The 13,895-nt window shown below is 38.1% G+C and overlaps 2 protein-coding genes across 3 annotated transcripts; both read right to left on the bottom strand.

Annotated features, from left to right (window-relative positions):
* Positions 1-2,726: 2,726 nt before the first annotated feature.
* Positions 2,727-5,084, bottom strand: LOC133737860 (protein FAR1-RELATED SEQUENCE 5-like). The gene is made up of 2 exons (XM_062165339.1): positions 2,920-5,084; positions 2,727-2,832 (listed from the first exon to the last, which is right to left on the bottom strand). Exons 1-2 carry the CDS (start codon positions 5,082-5,084, stop codon positions 2,727-2,729), a joined length of 2,271 nt encoding a protein of 756 aa, XP_062021323.1.
* Positions 5,085-8,678: 3,594 nt separating this feature from the next.
* LOC133738813 (F-box/FBD/LRR-repeat protein At1g13570-like) lies at positions 8,679-10,675 on the bottom strand. 2 transcript variants are annotated; one of them, XM_062166464.1, is made up of 2 exons: positions 10,431-10,675; positions 8,679-10,041 (listed from the first exon to the last, which is right to left on the bottom strand). In XM_062166464.1, exon 2 carries the CDS (start codon positions 10,013-10,015, stop codon positions 8,810-8,812), a length of 1,206 nt encoding a protein of 401 aa, XP_062022448.1. In that variant the 5' UTR covers positions 10,016-10,041; positions 10,431-10,675; the 3' UTR covers positions 8,679-8,809. The 2 variants fall into 2 exon arrangements, with proteins under 2 accessions (XP_062022448.1, XP_062022449.1); XM_062166465.1 differs by having other exon boundaries at positions 8,679-10,028.
* Between the last annotated feature and the right edge of the window lie 3,220 nt (positions 10,676-13,895).

The raw sequence follows: 13,895 nt of genomic DNA, 5'->3' as shown, positions 1-13,895 counted from the left end.
TATTTGAGTGTGCGGTTAATGTGCCAATTGCGCCGCCACAGCGCATCAACATGAGTCATTGCAACGAATGCATATATATAGCATATATATATATATATACAATGATTCTCGGTTACGGACGTTCGTAACTTTCAAAATCTGCGGATTTCCAACGTTAGCTGTTGGATGTAGTTAAATGAAGCTCTACGGCCATGATTTAAGCAGCAAAAAAAATGGCTAATTGATACGACCTAGATTTAATATAAAACCCACCTGCAAAGGTTTGAGTTGAATCTCGATGGTTCTCAAGTTGTCTTTTTTAGAACAAAGAATAGCTCAACTTCGTCCGTTTCTTCAGTCCTTCAAGCCCACCTCAACTCCCCAACTCCTGACCTAAATTCAGTTACTTCAAGGTTGCTGCGTACTGAAGAGCTTCACTCCCTCAATCCTTCAAGACCACCCCGAGTCCAAATCCAGGCGACCAGCCGACCACGATCGTCGAGCAAGGCAGCAAGGTGCTGCATTCCTTTCTCTTCTTCTCTCAGAGTCTCAGAGATTGAAGGCTCCTTCTCTTCTACTGCTCTTCTTCTTTGGGGCAATCGATTGAATGTAGTGTAAGATTCAATTTTGTTGTATTTATTCAATTCAATTTGGGGAAATTTTTAGGGTTAAGAATTGATGTTGATTTCAATTTCGTGGGTGTTGATTTAGGCTTTGCTGACTTGCTCTTGAACACTGGAAGTCTGAAACGTGCTCTCTTGCTTACAATTTATTGTGGGTTTCTTCTCTTTCTTCCAATTTGATGTGAGGAACTGACTCAACTGAGGACTGAGCCACTGGGGAACAATGGTTTCGAATTTATTGGTATGGCTTTTAGTTTGATTTGTTATCAAGTTTTGCAATTGATGATAGTTGGAAATTGTGTGATGCAATAATTCAACACTCTGACATGTTAATTTAACGTGCTCTGTTTCTAGATTTTGTGGGTAATGTTCTCTTGCCATCAAAGTTGACAAGTTGTTAACTTGGCATCAGTTCGAGCAATGGCTCTTCATCCATGTTTAAAATTGAGAAACTTTTCATATTTCTCTCTCTTTGTGTACCTATTAGATTGTTGTTGGGATTCTGCCAATAGGATGGATTCAATATGGTTTGAGAAGATAGGATAATCATAGGGTTTAGGAGAATAGAGACTAGACTGGTACTTTTGGACAACAATCTAATACTTTCGGTTCTTTTCTGATCGCATTAGACTGCTGTTCAGATTCTGCTAACTGTTTAGGAAGACATATAAAGTACTCACTCCCAATTTGGCCAAGTTGAGTGTTTATCAAGGCTGCAAATACTTATGGGATTTAGAAGTTTATTAGTAGCTTGAGTTTTGGGATTCAATAGTTCAACATAAAACATCACCTTCCATATATCTTCCTTTAAGTATGTTTCTGTGCCTGAGCTAAATCAGCTTTGTCTTATATTAATTGAAGGTACAAATGCTAATACTTGTTACATCTATGCAGATTATAGCATAGTGAACGATGACCAAGCATCACCTTGATTTGATCATGTCCAGGAAGCAACTAGGGATTGTCATTGGGCCGCTCTGCCAGAAGTGTGATGGGTCGTTGTGTTATCTGTGGAGGAGTTGGGATTTCTGATGCTTACTATTGCTCATTCGTAGTTTTTGTGGAAAGAACTATTATGTATGAACAATTATGTATGTTAGATAAATCAGAACAATTGTGGAAAGAACAATTATGTATTATGTATGTTAGCAATTCAAATCCACGATCCTCACCTGCTTTTCCTCTTGCACAGTTTCCAGCAATTAGTGATAAGGTGGTCATCTTGGTACACAAGCTACCTTCTAATCAATACATCACACATCACCTGCCAATTGTTCACATGCTGCACTCTGCATTTACAACCCCAATAGAACACTAGCTCAAACAAGTTCTCAAACAAACATACGAAGAAAAATTGCTCTTTTGGAGCATTCTAAGAAAAATTGCTCTTTTTTTCCCCTCTTTTGGGGCATATCGCATCACTTCTTCCCTATTCAAGATCTAGGGACTTCTGCAGAATGAACCACATCTTTAGATTCAAGGACCAAGGCAGTTGGGTTAATTTGTCCCCAACACGACCAATTGACCAAATAAAAGTACTGTGCCGAAATGAAACAAACAAGAAATACAATCCAGAACTCCACAATTCAATACAACCAATCGTAACAGTATATACGCCATTTTTTTTCATTTGTAAACAGAGCACTCGGTTAATTTTACGAAACTGATGCAATTGCTCATTTCTTTCATTATCAAGAATATAAAAAAGATGAACTCAGAATTCTTACTAAAGCCAGATCCTCAATGAAACAGTAAAAGGGAGCAACAATCAGATGCAGATAAGTCAATCAGCATCCATCAACCCATATTTCATTTCTTTCATTATCAAGAATATATAAGGATAACAGCAATTACTCCATCTGTTTCAGAATCCAAGTCGATGATCTTACCTCAATATCCAAAACTATTGAATTGTTCACAAAATGGCAGACAACGATAGCTAGTTAATATAACATAGCAAAGAACAAACTTTTTCTGCTCAATCTGATCACTGCTTTATACTTTGCTACTAGCTACAAAACCAAGGACAAACTTTTTCTGCTCAACTCTTCCCTTCTTTATACTCTGCTGCTATGCTGCAAAAAACAAGTCTTTGAGATAAAGTCTCTTCAAAAGCAGGGGAACTTAATTGTCATCATCTTCATCGAAGGAAATGGGGTCCTCATCTTCATCAGTTGATATTGGCTTGTGATCATCTTCATCCTTGTCCGCATATTTGTCAAGAACAAAACTACATGAAAATAACATCTAATTAACTACATCCCCATATAAAAAATGAAATTATACAAGGAATAAACAAAGTTCTTCACAACGTTACCTCTCGTTAGGCATATTAAGCGCCGGACAATTCCGTTTATCATGTAATTGCCCATACAAACCACATCCATGACATTTCCTTGTACTACTTCTCTTTCTCTCTGTCTTCTCCTTTGACTTCTTAAGCCTTTTTCCAGAACCCTTTGTTTTGATAATCTTTGGCTCATTATACCTATGTTGAACATCACTTGGCAACTTCTTACCGATACTTGCACTTTCACTACTATTGACTTGCATTTGTTTAAGCTTATCAAGAACATTGTCAAGAGCCTCGATAAACATGGTCTGAGCTTCATGAGAACTTGTAAGGACTTTATCAATAACAAGTGAAGCATGATGAAATAATTTACTACGCTTCACCACCAATGCATTTATATCTGTTATCTCCAACCCATCAAGGTCCTTAACTACAGTAGCATTTGCAGCTTTAGTCCATCTATTCAAAATATATTGGTCAGGCAAGTAATCTACTTCCTGAACTTTCAGCAAATATCCCAAGATGTGCCTACAGGGGATTCCTTCACTTTGAAATTTTTTGCAAGTACATGAAGCAAGGTCCGTATGCTTGTCATAAACAATTTCCCGATCCTTTTGAATCTGATCACTTCTTTTCTTGACCAAATACAATCTTTGATTGTCATCCTCTCTCATAAGTTGAAACCTGTAATTGAAAAAGCTAATATAGAACTCACTTTGAAATTGTTGGAAACAGGCACGAGTATAAATTCTAGACAATTGAGATTCCATAGGATGAGGGGTATTCATCTGAGGCTCTTCATTTGCATCAATATGGGTAGAAACTAACTCTTGATGACGTTGATGTACAAGTCCTCTATTAAAGCGAATCACAAAGTCTAGTAATGAATTTTTGTGGTCAACATACTTCTTGAAAAATGAATGACAACTTTCAGCACGTTGGCTACTTGACATTCCGGCCGAGAAAATGTGATTACAACATGCAGGCACCCATGATGCTCGAATGTCATAAATTGATTGAAGCCATCCATTGTCACTTAAACCACTCTTCTCAACAACTTCCTTCCACTTCTTATCAAATTCTTCTGTCATCTCAGAGTTCCACACACAACTTCTAAAGTCATCATAATATTCATTACATTTCACTGCACCTATCTTTTCTGAAAACTTATTTAATATGTGCCAACTGCAATACCTATGGAATGTGTTAGGAAAAACTTGGGAAATGGCAATCTTCATAGCAGGATCTTGATCAGTAATTATCATTTTTGGGGGACTTCCTCCTGGCATTTCTTCTAAGAAAGTATTGAGTAGCCAAACAAACGACTCTGTGGATTCATCACCTAAGAATGCACAACCAAACATAATGGTCTGACCATGGTGGTTAACCCCTAATAGTGGTGCAAATATCAGCCGATATTTGTTAGTGTTGTATGTTATATCAAAGATAACTACATCCCCAAAGAAACTATAAGCCCTCCTGGAGGTCGCATCTGCCCAAAAACAATGTTTGATTCGATTTTCATTGTCTTCCTCTATCTTGAAATTGAAAAATGAATTCTTCTCCCGCTGTGCTAAAAAATGAGCATACAACATATCTCCATCATGTCCTTTCAACTCTTCTCGCTTATCTCTTTCATAATTGTATATATCTTTCCCTATGCAACCCATATTCTCAATTCCTCCCGATTGAACTTCAAGCAAACTGATTTGTTGGTGGGTTGGAATATTTACCAGTCCAAGTTCCATGGTTAAGCATTTGGTAGCATTTGAAACTTGACGATGAGATGGTAACAAATGAACTCTCTCTGGAGTTGTCAAAGGATGGTTATGAGCCTCCGTAAATTGAGTGATTACATATATGCCACATCTCTTCACAGCTGCAATCTTTGCTAGACAACCAGTTCTTATGATCCCTTTCCGCTTTTTTGGCAGAGCTGTATGTTTCTGTGAATGCCCTTCTTTGCGACAACAAAGTTCTTGTCTTATAGTTTCAGAACCATCTTTACTCTTGGCAGTAGAACTTCTCCGAACACTAAACCCAGCTTCAAAAGCATACTTGTTGTAAAATTCAAAAAGCTCATCTAGTGTTCTAAATTGACGGTTTTTTGTAGGCTTCAACTCATCCGCTACTTGAGGAGTGTACACTTCGGTGGTCTCAGCAGAACATGAAACTGACCCTAAATTCATTGCCTGAAACATAGTCCCCGACCTATAATTTTTCATTGTAAAACAATGAAACCACATAAAATTAAACTACATGAACTTTACAATTTTATAATCAAGGCAGTGAATGAATGGCAAACCAATTAAACTAGATTGATAATTACACATAGAATCCCAAACCAAAGTCAGCAGAGAAACCAATTTTAGTTTTTATCGATTCAAGGCCCCATCATCCTGACCAAATCCAAAGTCAACAGAGAAAGAAGACAGAACAAGCTTTTGTTAAATCTATACCTGAATTATGAGTGCCTTTGTCCTTAAAACCAAAGGGTGCAGCAACAGTTTTCTCTTTCCCTCTTCAGAAACATCACAGGGAATCAAAATATTTTAGAGGTAGAGGGAATGAAAGAGCGGGAGATCAAAGAGATCAATTGTCAAAAGAGCGAGAGTTCGTCGAGCTTAGTTCCAGGTTGGTCTTATATAAGACCCGGGTCGGATCCATTTTAATCTCCAACCCGTATGACCCATGCCTTCTTCTTTTAATCATGGCCGTAGAGCTTCATTTAACCACATCCAACGGCTAACGTTGGAAATCCGCAGATTTTGAAAGTTACGGACGTCCGTAACAGAGAATCATTGTATATATATATATATATATATATATATATATATATATATATATATATATTTGTGTTGGACATAAGTCTCCAACCATAAGTCCGCTATGTAGAACCCTTGACAGGCGATCTCTTTTTCGCTGGATTTGCGAATTGTCACTTTGATGAGACAGTCTTCCCGTCGTTAGGGGGAGATTAGAACGTCAATGTTCAACGAGAACGACAAGAATTGTCGTGGTCTGTCCCCACTATGTCTCATCTTGATCCCCTAAAAGTGACGAGATCACATATACCTGCTGCAAACATGTCTGCAAGGATTGATGTCCCCACAAGAGGACATGGTGCCACCCAGAGGAGATGGGTACGGCACCACTACCATGGATGGTGGTATGGTGACGCCACAAAGGTGGCATAATGGCGTTATAGGCCATGGGTTCCGCTAGAGAGCATAGGAGACCCATAGGTTCGATGGATTCTCGCCCTAAGAAGAGAGCGAGTTTGGCACAACTTGATCCATTGATAATTGATACTCAAAATCCGTCTCATGAGAATACTCTGGATTGTGGTTATGTCCAAGAGACATCGTTGGGGGACGCCTCAATGTTAGGACCAATTCCTGAGAATATAGAGATCTGTACGAATTACACTAGTGTACATGAAGACGTGGAATTATTGAGACCAATGACATCGAACCTTACTCCGTTGAATAATGTTAACGTAAAAAAAATTGGCCTAAATGGAAAGATACGATCCAGGTTAAATTGGATTCACTAACGACGAGGAAGGATTTCGGGCCTGAGATGCCAACACCTCATAACATAAAACCTGTTGACATTAATAGGTCTTCGTTAGATAGCGTGATGAGAAAAAGAGATGGTAATCTCGCCTTATGGCGCAAGGCTTCTCACAAAACGCCCTGGAATCGACTACGAGAAGACATATTCTCTCGTAATGGATGTCATTGCACTCCACTACCTTGTCAGTTTGGTAGTTTCCGAATAACTGAACATGCAGCTTACGAATATGGTCACTACGTATCTTTATGGGGATCTAGATACGGAATATAATGAAGGTTCTTGTGAACTTCATTTACCCAAGTCAAGTGGCTCTAGACCATGGAGTGCGTTTGCAACGAGGTTGAAACGCTCACTAAAGTGACTGCTTGATTGGGAAGGGATATGATGAACTATGCCCACACGCTTCCATGACAAGTTCCGGATTTGCAATTGTCGCGGTTTATGTTGATAAACATAATTGGAACCCATGAGAGTTAAGGGAAACGGCTGAACACCTGAAATCCGAGTTTGAGAGGAAGGACCTTGGGAGAACACGGTTTTGTCTAGATTCAGAACTTGCATACCGTGTTAATAAATGCTTAGGCATTTTTATAAAGTCAAAGATGCACTCCCATGGTCGTTCGTAGTCTTGGCCCTAAGACGGATCCATTTCGTCCCAGGGATGATGACGAAAACGTGTTAATAGCAAAAGTGCTTACCTGAGTACAATATGCGCATTATTGTACTTATCACAATACAAGACCGGACACCTCAATTGTTACGAACTTGTCGGCTAGATATAGCCACGTGCTAACGCAACGTCATTGGACTGGTATAAAGACAATCTTTCGTTACTTAAAACGTACGATAGATATGGGCTTGTTCTGTCCTTACAGAGAGAAAAGAATGACGGAAGAATGAGAACGGATCTCATTAGCCCAAGAGGCGCCATCCAAGACGCCATGACTGGCAAAGCTGCCATCGCCAAGGGTGGCCGGCGTCATCCTCCTCCCCTACACCAAAACGATGGTGATGTTTGCTGATGCAGGATATCTCTCTGACCCTCACAAAAGTCGCTCCCAAACGGGTTATGTCTTTACCATGGGAAGCACTGCGATATCTTGGAGGTCTACAAAGCAGACCCTTGTTGCTACTTCCTCAAATCATGCAGAGATTATTGCTCTACATGAAGCCGTGCGAGAATGCATATGGCTAAGGTCTGTGATTAGACATATTCGAGGAACTTGTGGTTTGAAGTCTACCACAGATGAACCTACATGCATTTATGAAGACAATGCAGCTTGTATTGAACAAATGAAGTTAGGTTTCATCAAGGGCAACAACACCAAGCATATATCGCCTAAATTCTTTTACAATCAGCAACAACAAGCACTTCTAAATATTGAAGTGAATCAAATACGATATGAGGATAATGTAGCGGACTTATTTACTAAGTTGTTACCTAAATCCACATTCGAGAAACATGTGAAAAGCATCGGATTGAGAAGGTTATCCGAACTCCCATGATTGTAGCAATCAAGGGGAGATATGATGTCTACATGTTCAATCTTGAAGAGTGAAGGACGTGTTGTGCTCTTTTTGTCCTTCGACCAGGGTTATTTTTGTCCCACAGAGTTTTTGTTACCTGGCAAGGTTTTTAGTGAGGCAACGATCAAAGCGTCATCACCAAGTTTGAGCGGCACAAGGGGGAGTGTTGAAGGAAGTCGACATCATGTGTGCCTCTTCAAACTAGGGTTTAGTCCTAGAGTTGTAATAGGAGAAGGTTCTAGATTTCCTAGTTATGTTCGGATTCTATTACCTTTTGTGTACTCTGTAAATCCCTATATATAGGACTCCTATTATCAATAATATAACACAATTCTCCCATCTATTCTCTCTGCAATTCCATTTTTACTAAAACAAAGGCTACTTTGTTGATGATAATTGAGGAATATGAAGTTTTATAATAGTTGTTGGTCACTGCAATAGTCTAACAAACTCAGAGCCTCAGAGGGATGGAAAACCGACTTAACATGTTACTTATTTTGAGGTAAGCTGAAAAATTGTTCAGATCGGATAGTTGCAGAGATTCAATGGAAGCTGTTGTAAGAAATGGTTGCTTAGTTCAGAATCCCTTTGATCTTTTTGTTTGGCTTTACTGGATGTCCTCTGGTTGTACGGAGGTTTTATGAATCTGTTTTGGATTCTTGCAGAAGCTTGAACTATAAAAAAGAAACGTAATGCTAGTATGAGATATTTTCAGCCAAATAGAAATACATCATAGCGAGTAGTACAAAAGTCACACTTCTGAAAGCAAATACCATCAGCTACCATAATACATTGATGAATCATGGGTCTAATATATAATCTCTAGATTCGGTGAGGCACGCCTGAACCGGAGCAACTTTTTAACTATATCCAAAGAATTTTGGAGAACAACTAGATGTGGATTTTCATCAGCAGCATCAGGCACAACAGTCATTGTCTCAAGTACCGGTGAACTTATAAGCAGAAATCTGATAAAATCCAGTTCAGCTTCAACACCAGATATGCGCTGTATTTTCACATGTCGCAGTTGGGTGACTGAACAACTCCAGTTGTTATCCAGCCAAGAGTTCACTGCTCCCACATCAGCTTGGTCTTGGCACTTTATAGCGTTGATATTTAGTGTTTCTAGAGCAGGGGAGCTTCTCAGAAGGCAAAGAGCAGTTGAAACATGCTCCACCCCATCAAAGGACATGTATATTTCAAGAACTTTCAAATGTAGACATGGTTTGGGCAGCTTTTCTAGCAAAGGACTAGCAGCCAGATAATTCAAACAGAACCAATTAACATGGAGACTCTGAACCTGAGGCAGGTTAGCAAAAAAATTGAGCAAATTGCCAGAACTACGACGAACTGGTAGGTTTGTAAAACGAATGCGAACAACAGCAAGATTCAAAGTATTCACAATACTGAAATCATCAAAAGCACCAATACAGAGAAGGAATTGAAGATTGGGTGCATCAATCTTGAGTTGTCTGAAACCGTCACAGTTCTCCAAAGTCAACCTCTCAAGCAGAGGAGAACAAACAATCATATTGTCCAACACATCTTGGGCCAGCGTAACACGCTTAATGATAAGCCTTTGCAGACTCCTGAAGCCTTTGAATGCCGAAGGGGGTTTTAGCAAACAATTATTCAAATTCAAATGACTCAAATCTTGACATGAAAACATACATGAAGGCATCTTGTAGCGCGGCCTTACAGAAAATTTAAGTATCAACTCATTGATAGGGTGTCTTGACAGGTGAAGAATCCACCGATCAATATCTTTGATGTCTTTGGATCCTTGAGTAAGCTGAAACTTGCTTATCGGGCCAATGTGACTTAAGAGTACATGATCAACAACCTTGCAGGTGTACTGATGATCAAACACCAGACGTGGAAGCATAGCGAATTTGTACCTCCACTTGCTTGACAAAATACTCGTCCTCGCTCTGTCCTTCAATGGCAAACTTGACAATATTTTGTCTATAACCTCATTCGGTAAGTTGCTGATTCTATCCAAGTCCACCTCCATATTCAAACAGGACCTGGAAGATCCTTCTGAGATATTTAAGTATCAATACAAAAATTCATTAGTCTAATCTAATACCACTACCCAGGTCACAGGGTTGTCAAAGATCATTTAGGCTGAGACCTAGTGTGTACTGTGTAGACAACTATAGAAAGCAAACAATTCCAATTTCAACTATCACACCTATCAGATTGGATTAATTCAAGAAAGTGATATTTCTTCTCTCTAAATGATAAAACTCATATTAGTGGAAATCCACCATCAGAAAAACCCAAATCCAAACTTGACGCATAGACTCGAACATCAATCAGAAAATTTTGCTACACCCTTGATATATATAAAAGAGATAGATCGATGCAAATTGTAAGAATGTATTAAAAAAAAAAAAATTTGTAAGAAATTAACACAACCAACTTACCAATCACTTCACTTTTGTTTAGAAACTTGAGAGAAAGATTCCGTCTTCAGACTTCAGACTTTAGAGTTGACAAGTGGAAGCGGAGTTGATGCGTTGCTTTGCTGAGAGAGTTTCTGGAAAGCGTCTCTTCCGCACTGAAATTCCAGTCGTCGTCGTCCCCAAAATCCACTCTTGAATACTGAGTGATCAGAGTGCCGGGGAGAGAGAGAGACCCAAGTCAAGAGCGCCAACATGAACCATCAACAATCAATCTACCACCATTAAATGTACGCTTTTTTGCTTTTTTTAAAGTTAAAGTTAAAGTAAAATTAAAAATTTCTGCTAAACTTCCCCACGAAGGAAACAAAAAGTTTATAGCATAAACGTCTACCTCACAAAAAAAAAGGTATTTTTTTTGCCAATAGACTTAGAATGTTATTAATGATATCTGAACTTACAATGTTATCGACATGATACTTTTGGTGAGTGTTCCGCCCACTGCGCTTTTGAAAGCCCAACTCATGAGGTCACTCTAATACAATAGGATCATTTTATTGTATTCGGCTCAATCCTTTTAGTAAAAGACTAATAAATCAGCTCACGTTTTGCTGCGGGTATTTTTGTGACTAATCAGAGTGGTAATTTGTTTTCAGGCATTCTTCCAATACGTTGTAATTTGGTATTGAAATTTTAGCCTCTTGCTTTTGCATCAATGTGAAGAAAGTTACAAATGGAAGAAGGCGTGTTTCAAATTTGGAAGTGTACCGGTAGTTATGGCATGATTCCTTATAAAAGATTCATATCAAAGCACTGATCATACTACACCATACTTTCAACTTTAACTCGTATCATATTACAGATGCTAGCTAGAATGATCTCAGATTCTTAAGGAATGTCTTCTTTTTAGTAAGAAAGGGGAAGACATGGCTCTGAACTACATAGATCCATTTATAAAACATTTTCTTTGAGAAGCCAAATAAGGACAACAGTGAGTATCAACGGCTACAGGCTTTTAGCATCTGAGATCAGCATTTGAGCATACTCTGTTACTGAAATCATTACTTGAACCACCTAAAACCTGGTGAGCGGTGAGCCTTTTAGAAGGATCTTTACAAAGCATTCCTCGAATAAAATCATTAGCTAATTCAGTGATGCCATCCCAAGGATCAGATATTCAGATGGGAACCTCAGATCAGCTGTTCTAACAGCATCAAATATGCTTGACTTTATCTTCCCCCAAAATGGTGGTATTCCACTAAGAAGAATGTAAAGAATTACCCCTGCACTCTAAACATCAGCACCCCAGCAAAGTACCTCAGGCGCTATATAAAACGGACTTACACTGAACTGTGCAAACTATGACCTGCTTGAACCAAAATATTGTCAAATATCTGATATCAACTAACCAAAAGTGGAACAAAAACCTAACTTGTCGAAAGCAAAGAAAATTTGGAAGTACCAGGCCTGATGTAAGTTGCAAACTGGTCCTGCCAATTTAATAGGGAGATGAAGAGGCTTTTGTCCAACAGAATATTCTCAGGCTTCAAATCTCTATGGAAACCCCATTTTCATGACAGTAGAAAACTACCTGGATCAGATGCCTAAAGAGAACCCTTGCATCAGATACATAGAACTGCTCAGGTTTCTCTAACTGGTGGAAAAAGCTCCCCTCATCTCTCTTTATCTATTCTCATTCATGGCCAGTGAAATCAATTCCATATAAATAACCTTGGTTCGGATCATGTTGCAGCTTCACTTGCTCAACTAAGCTCTTATACTGCGTTAATGGCCCTGAAAGCAGAAAGCTTGTATCAGACTTCAAAATCACAATTGAATTGAAAATTTACAAATCAATAGCACACAATTGACACTCGATTGTCAAAGAGATAAAATTTGTTGCATATAAGAAGCTAATTTTTTTTTCTTCTAGGAGTAAACCCCAATAGATGCAAACAGAAGAACCATCAAGTGTGTATCTGCTCATAAACACACGCATTGCTTGCGGCTTAATTTTGCTGCCCAGATTAGTCATTAGTTTCTATGAAACATACAACTCTTTTTCCAAATACCAGGATCTTTCTCCCATCAAATTATAACTATAGCTTAATTATGCTACTGGATTAGTCATTAGTTTCTTTATGATTCCCTTAAACACGAATAATCACACATAATTAGCGTCTACAAAATTCATAACAACCCTAAACTTCAAAACGGCCCCAACACTGCTAAGCTTGGAAGGTCGAGAAGCAAAGGACTACCCTGGATGTACCTGAACAATATGAAGGTGCACATGTACTGTATTTCTCATGGGGCGAATTTCTGTGGAGCTCAAATCAGTCTGAAACATAAGCGACCCACCACAACAACAGGGGCAACATAACTCATATACATAAGTTTGTGTCTGTATTTAACTATCAAAAACTAACCACTGCAAATGGCCTAGTGGTTCTTGCCTAGTTGGGTGTGCTCCCCAACCTAAGTTCGAACCCCGAAGCTGTCAAAGTGGCCAGACACTGTGCTGCAATGCACAGTTGAAGCATTTTACATGCGCCGAAGGGTGTCATCATTTCACCCCCCAAACTCTCAATTTCACTTTTTTACCCTCTGAACTTTTCAATTTCAATCAGTCGTGTCCAATTTCTCCTATTCCGTCCAAATTGGACGTTAACTCTGACATTTCAGGGGTAAAATGGTAATTTCAAGATAAAAAAAATAAAAAAATTCCTTTTTTTTTTTTTTTTTTTTTTTTTTTTTCTGTTTCTTCGTTTTTTTTTTATATATTTTGTCTTCAACCTATGCACCACAAGTTATAATAGGTTTATAAAAACAAAAGAAAATACTCTAGGTGGTTGAAAGCCGCTCGCTGGTCTACGATATTTGTTATATATCTCCGATAAAGTGAAGAATTTTAGGATATATCCCCAATAAAGTGAAGAAATATCTGTAAAAAATAATTTTACACTTTATTTGTAAATAAATATCTGTAAAAAATGATTTTACACACTCGCTGGTCTACGATATTTGTGATATATCTCTGATAAAGTGAAGAATTTTAGGATATATCCCCAATAAAGTGAAGAAATATCTATAAAAAATAATTTTACACTTTATCTGTAAATAAATATCTGTAAAAAATGATTTTACACACTCGCTGGTCTACGATATTTGTGATATATCTCTGATAAAGTGAACAATTTTAGGCTATATCCCCAATAAAATGAAGAAATATCTATAAAAAATAATTTTACACTTTATCTGTAAATAAATATCTGTAAAAAATGATTTTAAACAGATATTTCTTCACTTTATTGGGGATATACAGATATTTATTTACAGATAAAGTGTAAAATTATTTTTTACAGATATTTCTTCACTTTATAGGGGATATATCCTTGTTAACGTTAGAATCCGAGGGGACTCTAGTTAGCTATAAATAAAGAAAGAGAGACAGAGAGAGAGAGATTTGACACAAGATGTATAGTGGTT

Source organism: Rosa rugosa, chromosome 3 (assembly GCF_958449725.1).
Source record: "Rosa rugosa chromosome 3, drRosRugo1.1, whole genome shotgun sequence".
Classification (NCBI taxonomy): domain Eukaryota; kingdom Viridiplantae; phylum Streptophyta; class Magnoliopsida; order Rosales; family Rosaceae; genus Rosa; species Rosa rugosa.
This window is presented reverse-complemented; position numbering and strand designations above follow the sequence as displayed.